General features: G+C 43.6%; 1 protein-coding gene and 1 long non-coding RNA gene across 2 annotated transcripts in view; one reads left to right on the top strand and one right to left on the bottom strand.

The window, feature by feature from the left end:
• The first annotated feature begins 5851 nt into the window (after positions 1-5851).
• On the top strand, positions 5852-18531 carry LOC137845943 (uncharacterized). Its single transcript, XR_011090331.1, has 3 exons — positions 5852-5965; positions 12158-13462; positions 17221-18531. It is a non-coding gene; the product is annotated as an uncharacterized lncRNA (long non-coding RNA).
• The window catches only part of AKR1D1 (aldo-keto reductase family 1 member D1), a 33681-nt gene continuing 21044 nt past the window's right edge, over positions 13008-25644 (bottom strand). The window contains exons 4-9 of the mRNA XM_068663444.1: positions 22041-22118; positions 20157-20279; positions 18307-18416; positions 17687-17852; positions 16802-16884; positions 13008-13174 (exon numbers count right to left, since the gene is read on the bottom strand). Of these exons, the coding sequence (XP_068519545.1) occupies positions 13132-13174; positions 16802-16884; positions 17687-17852; positions 18307-18416; positions 20157-20279; positions 22041-22118 (603 nt within the window). The 3' untranslated portion in view covers positions 13008-13131. The remainder of the gene's footprint in view (positions 13175-16801; positions 16885-17686; positions 17853-18306; positions 18417-20156; positions 20280-22040; positions 22119-25644) is intronic.

Consider the following 25644-nt stretch of genomic DNA (forward strand, 5'->3'; position numbering starts at 1 on the left):
TCAGGACTGAAGGTCGTGAAGACTGCAGGAGCATCAGCCCCAGGGACTGGCTGTTCAGATGCATGAGCAATGAAGACAAACCTTAGGGGAACTTAGCTGCCAAGAAGTCTAAAGGCATTTCAACAGCACATTTGTGAAGAGTAATTGTGTAAAGACTTATAAACTGACCAAATTGGGCAGGTTTTCTGGGGATTAGCAAAAGACATGGCCTTGCCATGAAAACCATTTCTCTGCCAGGCTTGATGTTCTGCTACAACGCATAGTTTTCCTAATGGAATAAATGTTACAACGTTTCTTGGATATTAATGTTGTTAAATAACAACAATAACCACACGGAAGCAGTTCTCCAACATGGAAAATTTCAATACTTACATAGAGCAAAGCTAGCTGTGGTGAAAATCAAGGTGTCAAACTAGGAGGGATGAGGCAACCCAGCAGTGGTTGGTGTTACATCCTCCACCCACAGCATGGACATCTAAGTGTGTATGTGTTTCTTGCTGTGCCAGCTACAAATCAGCACTGACACCTCGCTTCCCAGGGAGAACTGTGCCCTTCCAGTAGATAGCCACAGCAACCAAAAAAAATAATGGAAAAGCATATCAGAGCAGGAGTTTCCTGGTTAATGCTTCCTTGGAAAGGCAGTCAGAGATTGTGACTGAAAAACAACAAAGCTCTTATCTGAGGGCTCTGGGTTGCCAGTTCTCCCTCCTGGTGCTCAGCCCAGCAGCACCTGCTCTCCCACCTAAGCCTCTCTGTGGAGGCTGCCTCCTTGGGATGCCGCTCTGGCTTCCTCAGGGCAAGAGGACACCAAGAAGACCACAAAAGGAGAATCAAGCAGCAGCCCTGCTGCGGACAGGCACTGAGCCCTCCCCTCCCCATCATCTCCTCCCCTGTGATGGACAACGAGCACCTCTGCTCAGATCCCAAGCTGATCTCAGGCTGTCAAGATGTGTGAGCTGGGCCTCAGCATGATGTGTAGGAGGGGATGCCCATCTTGTGGCTAGGGGTGAGGTCTTGACGTGGATAGTGGTGATATGGCTGTGCCAAGAAGCTCCCAAACACTGAATTTAAGTAAAGTGATGGTCTGTTTGTGAAGAACACATTAAAGAATCCAATGCAACTTTTTACCTTCAGTCTGAGATTTGTATAGGGTGCATGTAGCTCCTGGCAGTAAATGCAGGAGGAGTTTGATGCTCCTAAGATAGGGAGATCTATCCACATTTTGCTCAATTGGCAAAATGGCTAATTTTGGCATCTTTGGCGTCCTTCTCTCTAGCACATCCTCTACAAATCATGTCTGGAGTGGCAACTGAGTGAAGAAGAAGAAGAAGGATGCCTGGAAACCATATGCAGCTATGGACTGAATCAATAAGGAAAAAGGAGAGAAAAAGCATGGACAGCCTAGGTAGCTGATGGATCACATGCTCTGCAAATCCTGACTAGCTTGAGTGAAAGCAACCAAAGAAAGCTAAGGAAACTCACAATGTTCTAGATTTTCTAAATACAACATTTTTATTTTGTTTTGTTTTATTTGAAACAATTTTCCCTTAAGGAGTGTCCTTTCATTTTAATTTACAGAAGGCTGACTACTCATCCCATTAAAATTTTTTCCTTTTGCTGGAAAGAATTTATTTTTTTTGGCTAGTCCAAAGCAATCTTTTCCCCTCTCAACCACGTTTTAGTATAACTTTCCCTCACCGTTTTGGGGCATGACCCACCCCAATACCTGATGGGTGTTTAGAATAAGATTTCTCCAATGGACAGATTTTCCCATGGTTGTTCTCTTTTATTATTTTTGCTGGATGACCTGATCCGATCTGACACGGTGGTTTGTGTGCTTTGGGAACATAGGCGTCATGTTCCCTCAAGTGCCCAGGCTGTGCCCTCAGATGACACGAAGCAGAATTGGTGGCTAACTCAAGCAAAAGCTCCACCACCACGAGGTCCTGCTGCAGTGAGCCAGGTGAGTCACGAGGCTGGTTCCCCAGTACTAACTGGCAACATCTGCCACAGATGGTTAGTTCAAAGGACTTGGTAGACTACGTACGTACTCCAAGTGGCTCAGAAATCTTTCCAAGGGCCTTATGACAACCTGGAGGTCTGCGGTAAAAGACACAGCCTTGCAGCTGCCGTGTGCTATTTGAGGGGAATTTCAGAGCACCAGGAGGCAGAGCCTGTGCTGGGCAGAGGAAGAGGCAGAGGCTGTGAGCGTCAGCAAGGGAAGATTTGGTTTAGACTTCAGCAAAACGCTTTGTACCAATTCAGTCCTGCTACAGATCGCTGAGGAAGGTGAGGATCCCTTTCAGGACAGTCTTTAAGAATGTCTGTCAGATGATGCAGTTGCTTCGCCTTGGAGTTGGATGGCCTCCTGCAGTCCTGACCAGACTATTTTCTGTATTTTTACCATAGATCACAAAACGTTTATTAGGTGTTTCTTCCTCTCCTACCATGATTTATTGACAGAAAGCACTTCCGAGACAATTTTCAACCATTTCCTTTAAAACAGCATTCCCTGGCTGTTGCACAAAGCACTCAGCCTCTCAATGGAGGAAAAAAAATAGCAGCTGGCACGGCAATCTGGAAAACCTAATTACACATCCAAGATATCATCCACAGGCACTAAAGACTCTAGGAAATTATAGGGACTATGGACATCTTCTGAAACAATGACTTTCGAAGTGTTTGGCTGGATCATGACTTTACACCTCATCTTTCTAACCACCACAGACTAGTCTGGGGGCCACTTTACCAATTTTTGGGAGCACATCTGTCCCACCCAAGCTCAACTTTAACCTGCTGTCTACATAGAGATGCATTTATTAGCAGATCTTGGAAACCCATGGGGACCTGTGAATGCCAGCGATGCAGAAGTGGCTGAGGAGGGGACAGATATTACGCAGTGGTTGGTGCAGGCAGAGCACTGCTGTTGGCTGCAGCCCTGAGAGCCTTGCAGGGGCGTGACAGTGTTTGGCTATTCTCACACTGGCAAAATGAATCACTCAGAGTTAGCAATACATTTGTATGTATGGCTGGGATCAGGAAAAGAAGCTAGTAAATAAGACTGGATGTGTTATGGCTAGCTGTCTTTTGTTCCATTTGATTACTTGAGCAGATAGATGACTGCTTACTTTATGCTGTTAGGCATGTTTGTTATACATAGGGATTCATGGACTTTTAGATGTTATCTGATTTTTATTTTGTTTTAAACTTTCTAGAATTGTACTATTAATTAATATCCCGACAATCTGCTTAATGGGGAATGACAACATTAGAGAATACCAAGTCTCCAGGCAAATGCACTGCCCTTTCTATTCAAAGGCAACATAAACTCCCAGAGGAGAAATATGGATAAATGAAGTGATAAACAGAATGGTAAATCTAAGTATAAGAACATACATAAAGAAATAAACTTTTATAACTTTATTGTACGTGTATTACCAAAGCTGAAAATTTTCCATAGCAGTAATTTTCCTCTGGAGAAAAAAAAAAGTCTTCTGTGGAGCTGTAACAACATAACAACGGCCTCTACACCTTGTTTGGAAAAGGAAAGTTTTATTGAAGTACAGAAGGACAAGTAATTTTATTCCGTGAATTACTAGAAATGCAGAAAAGTAACTATAGGCAAGTCGTGAGAACTAGCTCTTCTCAGAGCTTGTTCAGAGACATGATCTGCAGTATTTTATTCACAGAAGTCTCATACTGAACATTGCACTCAGAAACTAGCAAAATTCGACTTTTAATGATGAGTGCTTAAGGTACTGGAAAAGAAAAAAAAAATAATCAGTGGAATGAAAGAAAAAAAAATGAGGTCACTTTGCACATAAATCTATTCTGCTCTGTCAAGGGCTTTCAACAAAGGGGCAGCTTGGAAGGGGGACTAATCCCAGAAGTCTTCGGGATAGTCTTCGGGAAATTAGAGTGCAGTTTGGTGTTCCCCAGGCAGGTGGAAAGTCCCATCTTCGTGTACCATAGTAGTGATAAATAGGCAAGAGCAATTGTACATAGGATCCTGGGAGTGCTCTTTAGGTTTCCTGTTATAAACAGTAGGCAGTTAAAGACAAGCAAACTTTAACCCTGAGAGTGAATTGAAGTGCTGAATGCAATTGCTAAGAAGGCTGTGAGAGTTGTCCAGCAGAGACTGTTGTCTAAACACACTGCACAACCTAGAGAAGCCATAGGAACATGGATTTAGCAGGTCTGAAACATTGAGCTAGGACACTTCCTTCAAAAACGTGAAGGAGATCAAATCTTTTATAGAATCATTTAGGTTGGAAAAGACCTCTAAGATCATCTAGTCCAACCTTTAACCTAGCACTGCCAAGACCACCATAAAACCATGTCACTAAGCTCTACCTCTACACGTTTTTTTAAAACTTCCAAGGATGGTAATTCAGCTACTTCCTCAGGCAGCCTGTTTCAATGCTTCACAACTCCTTCAGTGAAGAAATTTTTCCTAATACCCAAATTATACCTCCCCTGGTGCAACTTAAGGCCATTTTTTCTTATCTTATCACTTGCTGCTTGGGATGAGAGAGATGGATCCTTACCTTGCTATAGCCTTCTTTAGGGAGGAAAGAGATGAAAAACAAGGGTTTCCATAGTCTTGCCTAATGCTCTGCTTAATGACTGCAGAGAAGGGAGTTGGTTAAAGGGTAGTGGAAATTACTTTTGTTCTTTTCACTGTTTCAAAAGACCAAATGCCCACTCTCCAAATTTTCAGAAGGAAAACCTCCATGCTTTTCTCAAGGAGAGAGGTAAATTGGAAACAAGAACCTTCCTACAACCAAAACTTTGGTGTTTAATTCATGGTGGAAATAGACTGAGGCTTACATCTCTCTGAGCTTTCTTCTGACTCTCCTGCCCTTTGCAGGCCCTCTGAGGTCCTGTTGCCTACCAGAGCCCCAGCTGCAATCTTAGAGACACAAATGTTGCTGGACCAAAGGCTGGTGCTGTGGTGGTTGGCACTGTACCATCCAAAGCCTTCACCCTGCAAATCAGGCCACATGTAATGCACCTCCTTCTGCTTATTGCTCTCTACATTGGGTGGGGTGATTTCCAAAATCACACCTAAGCAGCCCAGTGCACTCCATGGGTTCAAGCCCCTCAGGTCCATATGTGGAAGGAATTTGTAATGTTAAATTATTTATCTCAAACTTCTCTTTTTGACTTTTCTTATTTGCCTGCTTCCATTCTGAAGATCCAAGAAAGTTGCAAATGCGAATACATCCCATACCCAGAAGCAGGGAAAGTGTGTGAGGTGTGCCTCCTCTGTGCCACCCCTATGGGCACGGATTTGTCCTCTGTCTCCTGGTGCCACAGGGACACATCCAGGGCCCTGGCCAAGCACTGAGGCCAATGCAGACCCCCAGAGTGAGCCACCCCAAGGTGCAGGCAGCAGCACAGCTGTGCAGAACAAAGCTGCCCTGGGAAATGCTCAGTAACCAAAGCACGCTGTTTCAGCTTCCTCCACTTGGGAAGGATGGGAAAGTAGGGAAGGAGAGTTATTTCACAGCAATGCCTGCACAGAGTGTGATTCATTTATTTATTCTTCTGCGAACACCCCTGCTGGATGACTAAGGTAGATCTGCAGACTGATGACCCAGAAACAGTTGAGATAAATTTCATACATAAGGAAAATAAAAAAGTTAGTCAAAAGACAATAACGCATATATGGTCTTTTACTTTCCCAGGTTCACTGGTTTACCTCACAGCTTGAGCCCCAGCCAACACCGAGGATTTGCTCTGGGGCTTTTTCCTACCTCTTCCCCTGTCAGGTCAGGGTAACTGAGAATAGCTGCACCTGTGACTTTTTAAATTAGCAGCACATAAGCTCTCTGTAGCCTCTGGGTCTCCTAAATGCAGGGGCCTGGGAGGCCTGTTTGTTTCCTAGTTTTTTGTCCTGGTTCCAGTTCAAGCTGCTGAGACTGTGGGCTGATGGTTTCACTGCACCTTTTTGTTCCCTCAGGTAAACTGTGTGCACCTTGCACTTGTAGGGACATGGGGATGGAAGGAGGAGGGAAAGTGTTGGATGGAGCAAGCCTGCTGTAATGGTGTGGGCCTGCTCAGTACATCCAGCAGCCCTTTTGCTCCTTCCTTGAAGGTTGGCCTGTGAGGCAGGGTGCTGTGGTGGTTTCTGAGCAAGGACTGGGTGTGTGCTGGAGGAAAAATAGCTCTGGGTTTTGAAATAATCTACTTGACGCCAACCAATTAGGCTGTGGTAATACCGAGCTGATGCCCAGTTAATGCAGAGGGCTTAGGTGTTTTGTTTTACTGTTTAGACCCCGGTGACTCCCTGCCAGGCCATGTCTGCTGTGCGGGTGTTGGGTTTAGGCTGCTGTGCAGCTCTCTGCCTGTGAGCCCTGGGTGTCAGCGAGGTGCTGAGTGTGTGTACCTGAGTGTGTGTGCAGGCCTCTGCAGCAGACAGGATTCTGCAGTCATAAGTACACTCAGCCTCCTGGCTGCAAAGCTCCAAATACCTCTGTTTTCTAGTATTCCTCTTGCAGCACTGGGGTTACCTTCGTTAAACAGGTGCTTTTCTTGGATGCAACTGGGCAATATTAAGCCTCAGTCTGTGGCCCTGGCCCCAGACAAATTCCTTTGAGTCTTCAGTCATATAATCCTACGTACAGCATGCAGGGCGAGGTGGGAAAGTTCTCCTCTTCCCACAGCGTGCCTGTCCAGCTGGCTAGGCAGTATCTGATACAGTGGTATCATGCACTGGCCATAATACAAACAGCTAGGTTAAAACTCCAACAACCTTATCTGACCCTTTAACGGTTGTAGCCACGAGTTCCAGAGAGTAGCCCTGCATAGCTAAAAAGTCATATCTTGACTGATCTTATGCCCTTTGATTTCTCTGAATAGTTCCTCATTCCTGTACCATGATACAAGCTGTAAATACAGAGGTGAATGCATATCCCTTATTATGTAGTTGGCAATATGAGGATCTTGCTTCTCTCCTCACCACCCTAAACAAGCCAGTCTCTGTAGCTCGTAGCCGGCGTCTTTAGCTTCCCCACTCCTGTTTTTACCCTTTTTCTGTTTTGATTCTGCCAGAAGCTGTATTCTGTGGGGCAAGTCTTGCCTTTATTCCGTGCAAGGTTCATAATCCTTCACAGGGTCAAAATGACTGAGAGACGTACAACGTTGTTTCCTCATGCTTTCTCTCTCCTAAATAGTTTTGGTTTGTATGTCTTATTATCTAGCACAACATAGCCATGTTTCCAAGACAAAAGCTACAAGAAATAAATATTTCACTTGCAATGTTCTTTTTAAGTGCTGAGTTTTAACAGAGCTGGGAAAGAGCTTGAGTGAGTGACCTTTTCCTGGAGGTAGACCACGCTAAAGTCTTTTTCCTCGGTGGGTGAGAGGAAACCATAAGAATGGGGACAAGTGGCTGAGAGAGCTTTACAGGGAGTGACAGCATGTGGGGGGGAGTCTTGCTTGGCAATTAAGTTTGATTGAACTTGTTACTGGGGCAAAATATGAATATTGAAAAATGAAACTTGGGAGAGCAGAGTCAGGATGGATGCACTTAGCTGGAAAGAAGGTATGAAGAATTAGGTTTGGAGGAGTCCAAGGTAATTAAACAAGTTCAATAGCCAATGACTATAGAATGCTGGAAGAGACATTTATTTACTATGTGCAAATTGATGCCTTTAATTCATCTGGATCCGTAGTATCTGTGTTGGGAAGTGATGCTACAGGCTTTGCTTTTGCTGTGGTAATAACCTCTAGATGTGCAGAAAACCAAGACTTGTATTTACACATACTGTGATGGAAGGGGTATTTACCTCATCTTTTCCAAGACTCAGAATCCTCTCTGATAATATAACTGGTGCTGTGTCCAAAAGAAACAGAAGAGAGAGAACAACTTGCATAACATAGGAATGAGCCATAGTACAAGGGATTCTTGTTCTGTGGGAGTGCTCTACAGTCAGTAGAGAACTGAGAGAGGATTGCACCGCGAGTTTCCTCCTTCTCAAGAAAACATGTTATGTTTGTTAGCTACCAAGTTTTTCCCACTTTTGCCCTAATGAATTTCTTGTGCAAAGTTGAAAGATTCAGTGGGGTGACTGTAGACAGATCCCTTTCAAAAGGCTGTACAGCTTGGTAACTGTTGAGACATGTAGGTTTAAGCCTCCATAAGGATTAGAACCTGCCTTGCTGCATCACTTATCTGTGCTCTGACTGCTGAGGGAAGGGAGCTATGATGTTCTCCTCCCCTCCTCACCTTCCAGCCATGCTCTCTGAGAGCAGTTTTATTGCCTCAAAGTCTTTTATGCTAAACAGACCCATTCTGTGAGCACAAGGGCATGAGCCAAACAGCCTGGTGGTCTCTGAACTGGAGATCTCTGGACTAATCTGAGGGTGCCATCCTGGTAGCTTTGCAGTCTACAGAGCAAAAACTGAGTGCCCCTCTGTGCCATGTATATGTGTTCACGCACTCATGCATCTTTCTTTCCACCCCTTTCTCTGCCTCCTCTTTTTCCATTTGGTTCTGCTTTGCATTTTATTTGCAATGTGTTGTCCTGTTGTGAGTATTGCTCATGCATGTTGAGTTAAGGTTCCCTGAGGAGTCTGTCTGGCATTGAAAAATTAAAATGAACTTTTTTGTTTTTGCACTCTCAAAGTCCTTTATTATAAGCTGGGGTTTTTGCTCCAGGGTAGTAGGATGTTGGGAAGAGCTGAAATATGGCACTGCTAACAATCAATTAACAAAAAACTGCACTAGTACCCAACTGTGTGCTGATTGCCCCACCCCAAAAATCAAATGTGTTTGCAGTTTAGGTCATAAGTGAAATAAGCATGTTGAATCTCATTCCAACATGTCACTCTCTTACTGACTTTCTTCTTCAACTTGGTGCTTTCTTCTAGGTTGTAAAATTTGCCCTGTTGAGAACTGGGCAAAATATGTATGGAAACAGCAGCTTCCTCCCTGCCTGAAAATTAGGGGATGAGGGTCTTGCAAGTACCAAAGCAGTTTGTTTCAAAGTGTTTACATTTGAAGGATGGCAACAAGGGAACTTCAGTGCTACTCACAAGGAGGAAGGTCATGCCTCTTATTAAGGCTATGAGTCACGTTTATTATAAAATATATGAGGGATCTGAATCTACCCTCTATCTGATATGGAGACCTGAAACATGTCTTGCACATCCCAGGCTTTCTTTTCCTCTACATGTCTCTATAGCACTAGCTTTGTTTCCATGTTTATTTAAGTGGCTCATGAACTACACTGAAGAATGGACTCTGATTCTGGTTATAATGTGAATTTGGGAAAATACCAGCCCTCTTCTGTTGAATTCCTTTGCAAGTCCAACGGATATGGTAAAGGTTGGATGCGTTGTCAGCCTGGAGGTTAGTAAGCAGCTTCTGAGGTTTTTTGGATTAAAAAAATGAAGTGAGGAATATCATCAAGTGAGCAATCTGCTCTGTGTAACCAAAGGAGTTGTCTTTTGTGGCCTCTCCTGATGTTGGCAAGCCGTAATTCTTTGTCCTTGGTTATCACTACACGTTGGCTGGGAGAAAACAGATCTCGTTTTCACTGCAGAGCATCCACCTCCACAGCACCTAGCCCTTAATGGCAGGTAAGAGATGAAAAGCATGGGAGGTGCTGCCTTCCCTTCTCCCTGAGTCCAATTCTGCTTACCCAAAAGCTGCTCTGATTCTGGTTGATGGCACAGTGTGGGCTTGCAGCACTCACCCTTCCCTCCACAGGGTGAAATTCACACCCTTGTAAAAGTTCTTGGTAGCTTTGTGGTACAAAAATATGTGATATAAACACAAAGGGCAGTCTTTAATGTAAAGTTGTAAAACATACACAGGGCCCATCCCACTTTGCCTCTCGGTGGTTTTCCTCTAGCTCCTGGGGGCAGCTGCACAGCATCAGGAAAAACTGTGTAGAAAACCCTTCTGAAATGGAGCCCTTTTGCAGTTAGTCTGGGGGAAGATGAAGCCCCATAAAGAAATGAGTTCCTATAACTAGGTAGTATAGTTGGGCAGCAACCCCGTGTGACACAGTAACTGCTCAGCAGCGTTTTCTTTTTGCCTCACCTATTAAACATGAGTATGCCCATGCCTGAGGAAGGGCCAAGATGCTGCAGCAGCAAAAGCCTTGGGCTCTTCCCTCAGCTTGTGTAACACTAGGGAAAGCTTCCTCCTCTGACAGCCAGGGAAGCCCGGGCTCAAGCACACATTTGTGGCAATTTTTTTTTTTATTTTTTTTTTCTCTGTTTTTCTGCTGTGGACACGAGTGTACCACTTGGTTTTCTGCTGAAACCAGACTAGCAGCTCTTGGGTTGCAAAAGTGCAAGATATTGTATGGGTTGTTCTTGTATGTTGTAAAGTCACTTGTGCATGGTTGAGGCAAGCTTCTGTGGTCTGGATTTCATTTCACTTTGCAGCTACAGGAAGAGTACCAAACTGCTTGGCTTACCTGTGGCAATGGAGATCTCCCAGTACAGGTCTTGGTCTACTCCTGCCACATGTAGCTGCCATTACAGCAGGAGGTGCTTGAGCCCCCTCTGCCTGCTCCTGGCCCTTCCCGTTGGAGCAGGGCTGCAGGCAGTGCTCAGAGTGACCTGGTTCACACCAGGCAGCCTGCTCAATGCGCCTCTGAAACCTGCCAGATGGGAGCAGATCGGACGTGGGGCTGGGGTTTGTTTTTTTCCATCTCTTTGTGCAGCTGCTGGTGGAACGCGTTTCCCAAGCCCCCTATCTGCAGGCCCGTTTGTTTTTCCTCCTCTAAGTCTTTCATTTGTATGGCAAGATGGAGAACAATGGGGAGCAATGGTCTGAAACTGAGCAAAGTGAGGGGAAAAACTAGGCTAGACGTCAGTAGCAGTTTCATAACTGATGGAAACAACTATGGGAGCATTTGCCCCTGGGAAGAAGCTGAATCTTTTTCATTGGATTCAAATGAGACAATGCAGAGGAGGAGAGCGCTATTAAAATTAGAGGCGGGGGGAGCGGTGGGGAAAGGGATTTGCTGGCATGTCCTGGGCCAGAGGAGCTCTCACAGTCCATCCTGCCTGTTAACTTGGTACAGATTGAAGACTTGATTATAGGGTATTTCCTGTTAGAGAGGCTTCAACATATCGTCTTACTCACGTTTACAAGGTCAAATGAAGGGATTCTGATTTATTACAACCTCAGGCTCTGCCTAATGTTTGGGGGGGGGGGGGAATGTCTGGAAGGAGCAGATTGCTGAGAAGAGGCTGGTATGAGCATTTAAGCTGGGCACTAGTTGACATTTGCAGTATACAAAATGAGAGCTTTGTCAAAGCTGACCTGAATTTCATCTGTGGCCAGCGACCTGCACCTGGTCAAGTTACAGTGCAAAAGCTTGTACAGTGCTACTGTGTAGCTGCTGAGCCCTGGTAGCTCTATTTAAAGCCTGTGCTTATGAAGCTACTGGAATAACATGTTGGGTATGGTGGTGACTGTGCCCCTCTCCAGCACCCAGATTTTTAGACTTGGATTTTGTCCAGGTTTTTGGTCAAAGTGTGTAATAGAATAAAATGGGAATTGCCCTTGGATAACCTCAGCAAACAGAACGTGTCTTCATGGCCACAGCTTCATTAATGGATTCATAAATGCTGCACAAAAGCCATCCCCTCTGGTGGGGTCTGGCTTCTCTAGAGGTGCCCATGGAGTTCATCCAGGGCTGGGATTAACCGAGTCCACCTGGGAGCCTTGCCTGCTCCTCCTGTGATGTGGTTATCCCTGTACCTCTTTGCCTCAACTCTGAGGTGCATGCCCTGTCCCAACAGAAGTGTCTCCATGGGTTATCTGCTCTGGTGCTTTTCTTATTCTAGACACTCCAGGGATAATGAACATCAACGGTAACAAATAAAAGCAGATCATATAGAGTGAAGATCATTTATGACCTACTTCTCCTGCAGCACATAGGTTTTATTACATGAACTAATCTTTCTCTGTATGGTTTAGTTTCTTCTCCAGTGTACCTTCTCCTGCAGCAGGAAACTGGAGTGCCTGAGCGTGGGAGGGAGGGAAAGTAGCCTTCTGCAGATGAGGACATGGGCTGACAGATTTATAAGCTGCTAAAGTAGTTTAGCAATATGCTGTGAAAGAGATTCATGCTGTAGGGTTAGTCTTTCTTACACTGGTGTCCCTGCTTTTCCCCTTTTGTTACAGAAAGCTGAGGACAAGATTGAAGGAAATGCTCAAGCTTCAGCCTGTCTTCTTCTGCCTTACTCCTACCCATTTCTTGGACCTTACAGTGCTCTGCAATCTCAAAGCATGGTAGAAAGTGGTATTTAACAAAGACAAATTATTCCTCCTTTAAAACTCAGTTTACTAATTATGAATTGTCTTGGCCAGAAGTTAATACAAAAGACTGTAAGAACTAAGTGAACAGAAATTTTCTTGGGTGAACCGGGTTGTGGAACAGGGAAGTTCAAGGGATTTTTGTCTTCAGGAGATGAGGCTCTTGCTAAGTAACTACAATACTGCTAGTTCCAGGATGGCTATAATCACACAACACTATTCAATACCGTTCTTGTATAGAAGCTCAAATGTAGAGCCAGAGACTGGCCTGTGCTTCGCTGAGGTAGAGAGGATGTGAACATGCTTATGCTGTGTTAGGGCATGAAGTAGTTGTACAGGTACCAGCAAATACACTGGTCAGAGTAAAATAGGCTTCACTCCATGCAGTAATGGACATTTATATGCACACACTCTTAAAATCCAGTTAGTTCCCTATTTCTAAATTTCACTTGAGTTGTGAAACAAAACAATACCACTTTACATCTACTGAGGCAAAAATTCTCATTTCAAATTCAATGCTGAACATGCCATTGACTGAAGATGGTTTGGCTTGCATGAGTGAGCCTGTTTTCAATAGAAATACTCAATTTTATCAATTATCAATTTTGAAACTTAGATGCTTATGGAGCTGAAGTCTCTTAAGCCAAAACCCTAGACTCATCAGCTTAAATAGGCATGCTCTTCAGTGGCAATAACAAACTGACAAGACAACAAGAGGTAAATTTCATGTTTTTAATGCTGATTTGAACAGTCTCCCATAAAACCAAAGCACCAAACATTGGGTCTCTTTCAACCAAGTGTAATGACGCTGAGTTAGGAACCTGCCTGGATACACTTTGTTTTCAGTATTCATCGTTGAAGGGGTACTCTGGATGGTCACGCCACCTGTGGAGAGGTCAGATTGAACAAGTAAGTTTCTCAGGTGAAGCAGGTTATATCATCACTCAGGCAGTTGTGCTGTGCCAAGCAAACCTCTTCTGTTTCCTGCTCAATATAGGCAGCCTTCACGGAAGGCTATTCTGCTGATTCAGATGCTGTTTGCTCTGAATAATCTTCCCTGCAGGAAGTAAAACCATGCAGTTATAGAGAGGACAGTGAAGAAACACTTTTTTTCAGGTCTACAGATCATGTGCCTTAAGGACAGATGGAGCAAGAAACAACAAGAATGTGGAGGTTAGTCATTCTTACTCTATTTGTGGATTTAACTCATGTTACTGGAAGTGCTGTAGGGAAGGGGTATGTTCCCGTTATGTGCATGTTGTGGAATGGGAGGATGACTTTGTTCAGATGTCCAGAAATACCCTCAGATAAAAAGACTATAGTTAGAGTGAAGGTGGAGACACCAGACTGTACTGCTTTGGTTTATACACATAGAACTGGCACAAGCAGGTCTAGGTCTGGTTGGTCCTTTCTCCAAGTAGCTGCCATATACAGCTAAAACCCACTAGCTCAGCCAAGGGGTAGATGTGCTGCCAGGTTAATAGCACCAGTGATGTACAGCTTACAAAGAAGCTTTGGGGTGATATAATTCAGGAAAGAAAGGGATGTTCATAGCTGCATGTTACCAAAGGCAGAGATGCTTCAGGCTCTGGTTTTAAAAACTCAAGGAAGATGCATGATTCAGGAGCATTATAAAAGGCAAGAGGAAATTTCCCAGGATAAACTGCAGGTGAAAAGTAGCACTCATTGTCCATTAATGGCAGAGTGTTGATTACATATGGGTTGTGTTGTGTGGGGTGGTTTTTTTTTCTTGTTTTGTTTTGTTTTTTTTTTTTTTTTAAAAAAAAGATGGTGCTAAACCACAAGTCCTGACTTGACAAAAAATTTCCATTAGCAAAACCAAGAATTTCTGAAGAACTCTCTCAGGTGCACCATGGCAGCTGGCTGCCTTGCCTTACAGCACAGCACAACAAATACTGGCGTTTATCCCAGCTGTGAATCGTTCCAATTTGGGAAGGATACATTTCACAATATTGAAGCTAACTGACTGGAATACATCAAACATTTTGAATTGGTTATGTCAAAACATTTCATTCTGATATTCAGCCAAGCTGAAGTGTTTACACATTAACAGATTGAGATGGTTCAAAAAAACAAGCCACAACACTTTGGTATGTTTGGTTTTGGTATAATTTGACAATCTCTAAGCCATCAGTGTCATAATCTATACTTTCTATCTATGGAGCATGCTTTCTAATCAGATCACACATGTTCAAAGGTCTGAGTCTTCTTGTGTACCAAAATGATTCACCCAAAGGAGATAACGTAGCTTGGAATAAATGGTAAAGAAGAATGTTCATAGCAGAGACTTGGAGTACAAGATAAATCCAGCAGACAGATTACCGTAAAACTTGCCAGCACAGTACTTTTAGATTTCCCAAAAGAAGAAACCATTTCAGACGGAGTTCTTGAAAAAATATGAGTACTCCAGAAAAACAGCAGTTTTGTGCTCAGATGTTTAACTTGCTAGCTCATTCCAATTAATGCAATATTATGTTTCTATGGGCTTATATCATCAGAACAACAGATTTGGATGATGTACTCACAACAACTGATAACTGGAATAACCACAGGAAATCCGGACTTTTCTATTCCCTGACATTTGCATTGCAGCAGTGGAAGGTTTTCCACAAGGTTGGCTAACAAGAAGTCTCTCTGTATGATGGCTTAACCTTTCAGATACCTGTTGTTGCATAAAATAAGACATCCCTCTAGACTAGTAGATCAGTTCATCTGTTGCAGTGCCAACTCCAGGCACTTCAGTGCAAGAAGACACTTGCAGGTAGATATGGGTTTACTTGCTCCTTACATGTCAACATCATTTTTCCAAGAAGTTACTTTTTAAGTTGAGGCCAGACTGTATTTAAGCATTTTCCCCGAACATGGCACTTGTGTAATAAATGGAGCTGTCAATGTCCATCCCATACATCCTGCTTTCCTTGTCCTCAGTGGCCTTTGATGACTAAACTTAGTCTAATGAAGCAAAACATTTCATTTATTAGTTTTGGATTAGTAGCCTAGAAAGTTATCCTGTGGGCATTTACATTCTTTAATTTTGCTTCTGGAAAAGCTCTCGCATTTGCACCAAGGTTACTTCTTATGTATATCCTCACTAACAAAGTTTAAATGATGCTATAGCTCAACTTGGCTATGAAAAAACAATTTCCAGTACCAAAACACGCGTAAGAATCTGCTAGGCCTCTTGTGAGAAGCCTTCTGGAACTGAATACTGCTAATTGATGGAAGGCTGTTTTAAGAAGCTAAAGCTTCAGAGCACACTGCTGAGCTTAAATGTGAAAGATGAACTCCATTATGATGCTCTTAACTTTGTTCATGTTTCCTATCATATTTAGTCAGCACAGTAAGTGGTTTATTTGTTCCTTTGCAAAATTCCCCCGACCTTTTGAGTGATAGTCAACATTTTAGAGTGCTATTGATGCAGCTGTCCTGCTTTTCATTATCATTAGTGCTTGAGCACACTACAGTTTGGCAAGATGCAGATAATCCAAGGTAACAGGAGAAACGCATGGAAAAGAATCCCTTTGGCTACACACTGAGTGCCCTGAAAAGGGGAAAGCATAGAGTTTGGCCATAAATTGTAGATGCTCTTGAGTTGAAGGGAAAACAAATGGCCTCATTCTCCAGAGGAGATGTTGGGTCAGCCTGAGCCTTCTTGGGTAGTGCAGCCTTCAGGTGAAGAAAAACTGTGTTGGGTTTTAAGCTTTAGATCCCAAACATCAAGAGACCAAGCCTTGTTAATTCTCAGAAAAGATAAATGAGGAAGTGGTCTAGCAGTCAGACAAGCTGCATGGCTTTCTGCTTTCCATATAAGAAGGTAGAACTCAACATGGCAGCAGGCAAGGGAGGTTGCTGAAGAAGTTGGCCTCAGGGAAGGCCAGAACAATTTCTGATTGTCTGTGGTTTTAAGAGGAAGTTGGTTAGGCAAATTATGTTCTGACCAAACCCTATTAAGGGAGATGGAGCAGAGCTCTCCTTAAACCAGTCCTGTGGTTTCTTATAGGATTGCTCTTAATTATTCTTCTGCATGTCATTTTGGGACAAATTGCCTCTGGAGACACTAGGGTTGTAATCCATAAGCAGTAGCACTTGAGCAACAACATGACTCGCTAAGCACTGAGAGGGAAGGTGTGAAGGAGGGGAAAGACAAGTAAGTGTTCTTATTTGAATGTAAGCTCTGTTATTAACACTGGTATTTAGACATCACAACATATAGTGGAAGGTGCTTAAGGAGGTGGTGCAGAGGTGGAGTAGCCAGATACAGTCATCTTCTAGGTGGGCATTTAACATCTGAGTTGTAAGCACATGTTGCACACTTCTTTGCAAATGGCTCAGGCATCTATTTGGGCTGCATGAAATAGCTCCTATATCCAAGTTTTACTTTAATATTCATTTTTGTGTAGGCAACCTTATCTTAAAAGTGATTTAAAAAAAAAAAAATCTCTGAAAAGACACGAGCGTTCTGGGAGGATACAGGATTCCTCCTGGACTTACATTAAAAGTTCCACATAACGAACGTTTTTGTTCAGTGCTGCAATTTCCTTCATCTCTTCGTCAGTGAGGGAGAAGTCAAAGATCTAATGGAAGGAGAAGTTAGGAGTAAGTTAACAGTTCTTGTCACAGGCAATATTAATATGTTCCGTGTTTCAGAAGTCCAGAAAAAATCTTCCCCTTCTTTCCCCCCTGCGCAATCTCCTCTCCCCCAAATCTACACTTCTTTGTGTTTATAGGGAGGTCTTGAGGACATGAATAAGTTCAGTCACGTTCAATTACACTCTTCCAAGAAGAGAAAGGCAGTCTGGTAAGTACCAGGCCATTGGCTTTAGAGGTAATACATTGGCAGGGAAAGTGTAGAGCAGTGGGAGTACTGAGTGCTGCAAGGGATACAGGTAAAAAATGTTCATCTTATTTAGGGTGGTGGTGGTGATCAAGCCATCTGCTTTCTGGTGGAGTATTATGAGCATTCCTGGCACACCCATATGCAGCACCTTCCCTTCACCAACAAACTGGGGCAGAAGATGGGGCAGAAAAAATCAGTCATCCCTGAACACCTACTGCCAGCGATGTTGGTCTGCTGACCTACCAAATGACTTCATCTCCCTTGTGCTGTTCAGTGCAGCAATGGGTACTCTGGGGAACACTGCCAGCTGGAACTTTAGCCACTTCAGAGGATTACAAGGCACCAAAATTTCCTCTCTATTCTTCTGTTATTGTCATATCTTTGTACCATGAAGTGATGGGGAGAAAAAGAATCGGATGTGGCAAAGCTTGACATTGGTCAAGCTTTGTGTCTATGGAAGAAAATATGAAAACTGCCTTCCTCAGGAGCCAAGACAATGCAAATGGATTCATGTGTGCACTATTAGAGTGCAAATGTACCTGGAAATTCTCTTTGATGCGTTGTGGATTGAAGCTTTTTGGGATGACCACCACCCCTCGCTGGATGCTGAAACGCAAAGCAACCTGTGCAGCTGTCTTGTTGTACTTTCTGCCAATGGCATTCAGCACAGGGTCCTTCAGTAAAGGAGGGGAGGACACGTTTACCCTGGAAAAGAATTGGGAAAAGAAAAAAAAATCTCCCTATTTTTAGTGTCAAAACATACAGGACCTACTCGTTCATGGGCAGAACATTGCAGCTTTTTGGCAAATAGTGTGAAGGACAGCAAAGAAGCTTTGACACTTAGGAAGCTGTCTTTGACAGTCCTTTATCCTATGTGATGTCCTAACATTGACTTAGTTTCTACTTGCTCAGCATTCCCAACTACAGATATTTGCTTTCTGGCAGAGGAGACCTCCCACACAGACCACCTGGCACTTCTTGATGACAGCATGCAGCAGGAGTGTTGCAAGTTTACATTCACAACTGCGATATTTAGACACTCGGGTTCAAAACTACTGTGAAAAGTGGGGACACGCGTTTCACGCAGAATGAGCAGTGGAGACCTCTTATTCTTTTTCTGGGCAATGGCTCTACTATTTGAGGCTAGCAGGGGACTTACCATGACTCATCCCTTGAGGTTCCCAGTGGGCTGTACCCAACAATAACAATGTCATGTTGCCTGCAAAATTCTAAGAGTTTGGGTTGGGTGAAATAGGGATGGCATTCGACCTACAAGAGTAAGATAGAAAGAACGATTAATCAATAGGACCAGATATGGAACCAAACGGTGTCCTAATATTTGTAAGTGTTGCAGACTAGGGATGACTTCTCAGCTTTCAGGAAAGGATGCATATTAAAGAATAGGGAAATTCAGTCTGTGGTTACGGTTCTAATGGTATGCTGCTGGGTGGTGATGGATTTTTATTTATGTATTTATTTATTTATTGGTGGGCAGCAGATCAATGTCTATGATTGCGGTTTGGCTGCAGAGCATTTGTATTGGTTCCAATTGAAAGGTGGCAACAAGTAGGGGATGGAGGTGAGGGAGGCTGACTAGAGATTTAGGCTGAGAAGGCATCTCATCTCTTGTGGGTCAGATCATTGCTTCTCTGCCTTTTGCATTCAGGACGACTTCAACATGTCTTTTTTAGGGGAAGTGTTGGCATGAGCTGTTCCAGGAAGAAAGGTGAGGGGGAATATGTAAAAGGTGAGATCTCAGCAACGGTTATGACCTTGTTATGAGTTCTGCCCTCCCACACTGCAAATACTGTGCCTCATTCCCCTACAGGCAGGGATATTCTGGCTATGTTTTCGGACTCTGGGAAAGGGATGTCTACAATGTGATGGAGCAACCTCTGTATACAGTTTGAAGCTAGCTGGAACACCTACGCTTGCCGGTCAGCTGCCCTAAGCTGGGCTTAATCTTTTGTATGATTTCCCTTGACCCCATAAGGCAACAGTGCACAGTGCAGTCCTAGGGGCACTCCACAAACTGCAGTTGCATTTTGTATTCACTGGGAATGTTAGTACCAGTGAAGGGTGCCAGAATCTCCTCTCTCGGGCTGTCCTGCTGTGCAGGCCAAAGGCAGAAATGAAGGCTATGGCCAGCCTCCGTGCCCTGTCCTGTGCCAATCCCAGTCCTCCAGACCACGTGCGTGAGGGTGAGAAGTTGGGCCCAGATGGTTTCTGGCCTCTTCTCTGATACCGCTAACATAGATGTTCGTCTGTGCCAGATGAGTCAGAAGAGTTTCCCGGTGACTTCTAGGAAATGCAGCGAGCTGCCAAATGCCAGTCAAAGATACTGGGCAATTGGATGGGTCACTGCTGCCTACCACCATCTCTGAGCCTAGCTACTGTGACTTAACCCAGATATCCCTATCAACCTCGTGGGCTTGTTCAGCTCCAGTTGGTTGCTTATCTGTGTTTTCCCTTCATTTTTTTTTTCTCCAACTCTTCCTGAAAGCCTTAGGGGAAAGGCAAAAGAGACAAAGTATGGGAAACTTAGGAGTTACCTCTAATGGTTGTAAATCTCAGGAAGCTTAGAGTGACTCAGGATCTCTGATACTTAGGGTTATTTAGGTTTGGTGTCAGCTGATGTAGATGTGGCTTCTTTGGGGACTGGTTAGCCCTGAATGATTTGTCATGTGAACTTTTTGGATGTGAAGTAAGGTACGTGGCAGAGATTTAAAATCTGCCTTGACTCAGCATTCAACCTTGTCAAGGAGCTTGGCACAGAGGGGTGGTGTTTTATAGTCCTGGAGCAGGAACTGGGAAGAGTGATAGTTCCAGCACCTTCAAGTGTTTATCAAGTGTTTTGAAGCTAGAAATATGTGACAGTATAGAGGGCAGCAGCTATGGCAAAGCATGTGTCACCCTTCTGCACGTGCCATCTTAGGCCACGTCTTGCCTCCGTGTTGCCTGCTGGGCAGTGGTGCTGCGGTGGGCACTGTCCTCGGCTTGCGGCCATACCTGGTTGCTGACGGGTTTGTGCTTGAGTCCTGGCTTGTTCAGGATCATCTCCAGCTGTCTGCGGTTGAAATTGGATACTCCAATAGACTTTGCCAAGCCTGCATCTTTGCATGCTTCCATAGCCTGCAAAGACAACAAAGACTGGTTGAAGTACCAAACGTTGGCTTTGTTCCTTGCAGCACATGTTTTAGAGAGGTGGAAGCCAGTCAGTTCTTGAGACTGCTGGAAAACCCTTGCAGCAGCAGAGCTAGCTGCTCTGTTAATACAAGGGATGGTGCTAGCCCACTATTTAAACTCCATTCCCATGTAGACCCACTTTTCAGACCAAACACTAATGTTTTCCTCTGAGGGTAGAATTTGTCTGGAAAGCAGACAGATTAATCTGGTGTATAGATATTCGTGTCACATGTTTGCTTTCAGAGAGTTTTGCTTAGTTGCACTGCTTTAGCACTGTCTCAAAGCTGGAGAAGGGAGAGCAAACAAAACATACTCGTTTCCTGATCATTTTATGAGAGTTTTTCATATAAACTCTCTATCCTGTGTAATCACCCAAATACTTAGCAAGGCACATCACAAAACCAACATAGAAACCTCGGTACAATACAAAGTAGGAGAAAAAGGTGGGAGAGAGGAACTCCAGAGGTTTTACAATTCAAACAAATCCTAGAAACTGAGAAAGTTTTAATAATGCTGGATATGAACATGTGCTACAGTCCTCTTCATTAAGCTTCATCTGCTGAGCCTTTCTAAGGAAAAAGAGGGCCCTTTCCTGTGGTCTCCCCCCTTTGCTCCCAGAAACTCTGCGCACACAGCTTCAAAGCGGCTCAGACCCCCAGAGGAGCTGGGTGCCCCACTTGCCGGCTTTGTTATTCCTTTCATGTCTCGCAGGAGCTGAAAGCAGGGAGGTAAAGAGGCACCAGGTATTTGGTGACCTCTACTTGGCCTCATATGCTTTGTATCACCCGGTGACAAGTCGGCAAATATCATCTGGAGCCACTTTTGCTTGCTGGCACCATACTGGATGAGTGAAATTACATGGATTGAGTTTAGCCAGGTTTATTTAGATTGATGGTATTCTTTCCAGACAGTCACCACTAGCTATTTTTCTCAGCTCTTTAGCTGGAAAGAGAGACCTACTACAGGATATCCTTCAAGATAAAGCACCAGCCTGAAGTGTTCAGACAGCTGTTGCTTTGAGCAACAAGCTTGTCAAACAGGAATGAATTGCATGAGCCCAAGATAAGGGAAACATAAACAGCTAATGTGGAAGTCCTCAGCCTTATGAGACCCTGCCTGCATGTCTCAGCTGGCAGGAGAAAGCCCTGGCCTGCCCTGGGCTCTTGGCCACTCTGAACTTTTATTCAGAATTTCTCCCTCTCTCCACCTTCATCTACTAGACCTGGAATAGAGTTTGACTCTCTCTCTCTCTCTCTTTCTGTATTTTTAATGATGAGCTTTAGGGCAAATTCTGTTTTATCTTGAAGGCAAAAAGCTTCCTTTTTCGAGGAGGATCAAGTCACTTTCTCCTTCAGGGCTGCAACTTTCTGATGCTATAAGGGTCTGATAAAAAGGAAAGACTGGAAAAAAAAACAACACTACAGATATGAGTATTTGCTACAAAAACTAGCAAATATGCGTTCTCTAAATGAAGGAATGTAGACATCAGATATCTCAACAGTGTTTTGTTTTGTTATAAAAATAATTAAGTGATGGCAAGAAGCAACATTCCTAGAGACAAGAGTCAAATTTATCCATGGAGCTAGTAGAATCTGATCCATTTGCCCTGTCAATACACCTCAAACTTGTTTATGAAGGCTACAAGCAGGACTGAAAGTTAGGATTTTATTTTTTTTTTAAGCATATATGGAAGTTATGTTTGCTTACCTCCCAAGTGGCACATAAGTCTGTCTCATGGTAAATAATTTTTCCATTTTCATCTTTTGGGTAGAGTGCATCTCCAGGCTGAAAAGTAAAACCACATTTTTTTCCTATTTTTTAAAGAAAAAAAAAAAAAAAAGAAGAAGAAAGGAAGGGGGGTGGAGAACTCTTGCACCTCAGAACAAAGATTTTTCCAGTCTTGGTGTTTCTATTAGCAAACAAACAAACAAAAGCTTGTGATTTTTTTTTTTTTCTGAAACACTCGAAGTTCAACAGGGCATTCCTGCTGGGCTTACCACATCTGCCGGTCCTTGGATACCCTTCTGGACTGTTACATGAGTGCATATGCAGGAGTTCCAGGATGGCTTTATTTTTCAATAAACTTTTGACCCTTATGGTATGGCAACCAAAGAGCTTATCTGCTTCCAAGAGCTGGGTTAGAACGCCAACCTATATTCTTTTCCCCTTCTTTCCTTCCCTCCTTTCTTCCCAGCCTTCCTCTGACGTTTTTTTGTCCTGGGCACCTAAGACGAGTACCTCAGTCCAGCTCCAGCTGGAGGGACCATTTCCAAGAGTTATGTACTACTATTAGAGGTCTAAATGCACAGCCTTAGTGCAGGTTGTGAACCTTCTAAGTGTATTGTCTTCTAAGTGTATTTCTTGGGGCACTAGGAACTCCTCCTTCCTATCTCTACACTCTACAAACAAGACTTCAGAGATGAGTTATGAGCTGATATCTCACAAGCACAGCTTTCTTTTATTTGCCAACTGTTTCACTGCTATTGCAGGCAATTTATTAACGCCTCCTTCCCTTTTGTCTGATTGTAATTTCACTTTTTTTTCATAAAAACCCCTCAGTGTTATTTGACATTTGATCTGACTGCAAGCTGCTACATTTCAAAGGACCGGGTACAAGATGTTGACATGGTAATTCCTTGTGAACATGCAGCTGTGACTAATATGATCAGTAACCGGCGCCTCTCAATTCTCAAGTTCAAAATCAAGGCATTTCATGGGAAAAGTGAGCCTAGGGAAAACATGGCCTCAGATTTCAGACCCCAAGGTCTAAGTTGCAAGCATGAGCCCGTCTCCTTCATATTTACTGGCTTTCCTCAATGAATTCCACAAAGACAACTTGTTGCCTTTGTTGCTGCGTCTTGCTGGGAGGGGGGAGGAAAAAAAAAAGACTAGGAGGCAGGTGGTCATTAGATACATTTTTGTACTAGAAGTCAAACTATTTGCTATCATAGTTTGAAGTGGGGAGATCCTCTTTACAAAACCACCCTCTGGTATTTGGAATAAACTATTCATCCCTAGGATATCCCAGCAGGCTGTCCAAGGAGTGTGAGCTCAGTGCACGCAAGCATAGCAGATAGATGGCTCTGAATTCAATGCTTTTTACTCTCTGTTCCATTTCTATATTTTTATATTCTGTTACTTTTTATAGTAGCCAATATTCGGCAATTACGTTAGGTAATTTATCATTCCCTTCTGACTTCCTCTATTTCTAGTCCCTGTGTTCTATAAAGTCAACTAATTCAGGATGAAAGTGGCTTGAAGATGAACTTCTCTTGACTGAATTTAGGAGTTCCACAAGGATAAATCCTTCCTTCTGCCTCCAGGGAACTGCACAAGATGTTGAAGTATGGTTGTCTCTGCTCAATAGTCTCCAGGCAGTACTTTCTCTGCCAAGCTACACTTTTTTTTATTATTTAATTTATATATATTTTTTATGCAGGGAAGTCCCTGAATGAAAGACCTGGGTGCAGATAGATAAAGAAGGATAAAGTCAGTGCTTTGATGGTGGTGGGATGGTGGTTACTAGGTCTTTAAAAGGGTCTCAGAAGTTTGTCATGTTTTTCAGCTTGGGTTCTTACGGACTGTATGTCACCAGTCCATTCCCACAAATGCTCCCATCTTCTCTTGCAATTGTCATGGAAATGGCCACACATGTTAGACTGAGCATGGTTTAATGGGCAATATTGGTGGTAGGTGGATGGTTGGACTAGATGATCCTAGAGGTCTTTTCCAACCTTTTTGATTCTATGATAAGGTGGCTTCATGCCACATTGCTGTGTGAGAGCACAAACAGGACAACGCTGTGCAGCCACTGCTGCTATGCAGGGTTCTGATCGTATCACATCATATTCCAAGTCTGGGGGCACTCCAAAAGCTACCAGACAATTTACTTGCATATTTAAAGCACAGCAGCTGGTAATCACTGAGAAGAAAAACCTTCTCCCATGATAATGATTTCCTCACCAACGCAGATGTAGGGGGACAGGTCTGCACGTCCCATTGCTGTCACACAGTGTTCTTTGACATAGGGGCTTTCTCAAGAAAGCAATGTAACAACTTGTAAATGCCTATTGCATAAACAGAAAGCAATAGGAAGGAATTAATGCCACCCCAGATACCAGCATTCCTGATCCACTCAGGTCATGGCGGGGCTTTCCTGCTCCGAGTGGTGCTCCCAGGAAGCAGATGCCTTTCAGTCTGCCCAAAAGCCCCTGTGAGAACTTGCACCACTGGGCTGTGCAGAGGCATGTTTCCTTCTGGCTCCAGAGCGGGACTGTGAGCTTTGGCTCAAGATATTCACTGATTTCAAGCAGAAAAGAACTTTTGTTAGGAGGCTTTTGGGGAGACAGCAAAGTGCCAGCTTCTGCAGAGTAGGAGTTTGTCAGCGTGTTGTACCTGTGCGCTCCTCACCAAAGGCAAGCATCACGCGTGGGAGGGGTGTATTTGGGAGGGAGGGAGCAAAAAAATGAAAGCTTTGGCAGAGAAAAATGTGTATTTTTTCAGGCAGAAGGTGATTTCTTTTTTCTCTCCTCTCAAGGGGGACATGAATGAGTCTCCAGGACTTCTACTCTTTTAACAAGCCAGCTTGTTGATACAAGCCTCAGGGAGTCAGATGTACATTACTTTAAAGCCAGCTGTCTGTATCTTTATATTGTGAGACATGACCTTCACTATGTGGGAGAATGAACTAGTAGAGAATACAAACACAAGAAAGGGGAAACAGGAAATCGCAAGCGGTGGGAAATTTTTAAAAATGCACCCAAAAGGATTCCATACGTGGGACCGTATAAATAAAGTTTTAATATCTAAGTACAGTACTCCTAGATAGATCTTAATGGGACACTGCTGACTTAGGGAAAAAGGAACTGCAGGTCTAAAGTGATTGCTCCACTGGTAAATTGTTTCCTACCTGATGATTTACAGTGGTTTGGAGCCATGGTAGAATGCAATTTTAATAATCAGAGAACTACTGCCTTGTAAAAAAAAAAAAAAAAACAAAAAAAACAACAACAACAAAAGTGGAAAAAAAAGTCCAACTGACATCTACTGAAGCTGTCTGAGAGGAGCACTACAGTTAAGGAGATTAAGATCACAGTGATGATTTGCCCATTGTTTTTAGTGCTCCTGAGGCTTTTCTGGTTTTGAGACAGAATAATGGAAATCAGCTTGATGGCTCTTTACACTGCTCTCCCCACCTCCATGCTTTTCCCCTTGCCCCTTGTTGCTTTGTAGGACATGTACAGCTTCAGCTACGCAGTTCTTCAGCATATGAAGTGCTCAATCCCGGTTAGGAGTCCTGTCCTTCCTGTGC

The sequence above is a fragment of the Anas acuta genome, chromosome 1 (genome assembly GCF_963932015.1).
Source record: "Anas acuta chromosome 1, bAnaAcu1.1, whole genome shotgun sequence".
NCBI lineage: Eukaryota > Metazoa > Chordata > Aves > Anseriformes > Anatidae > Anas > Anas acuta.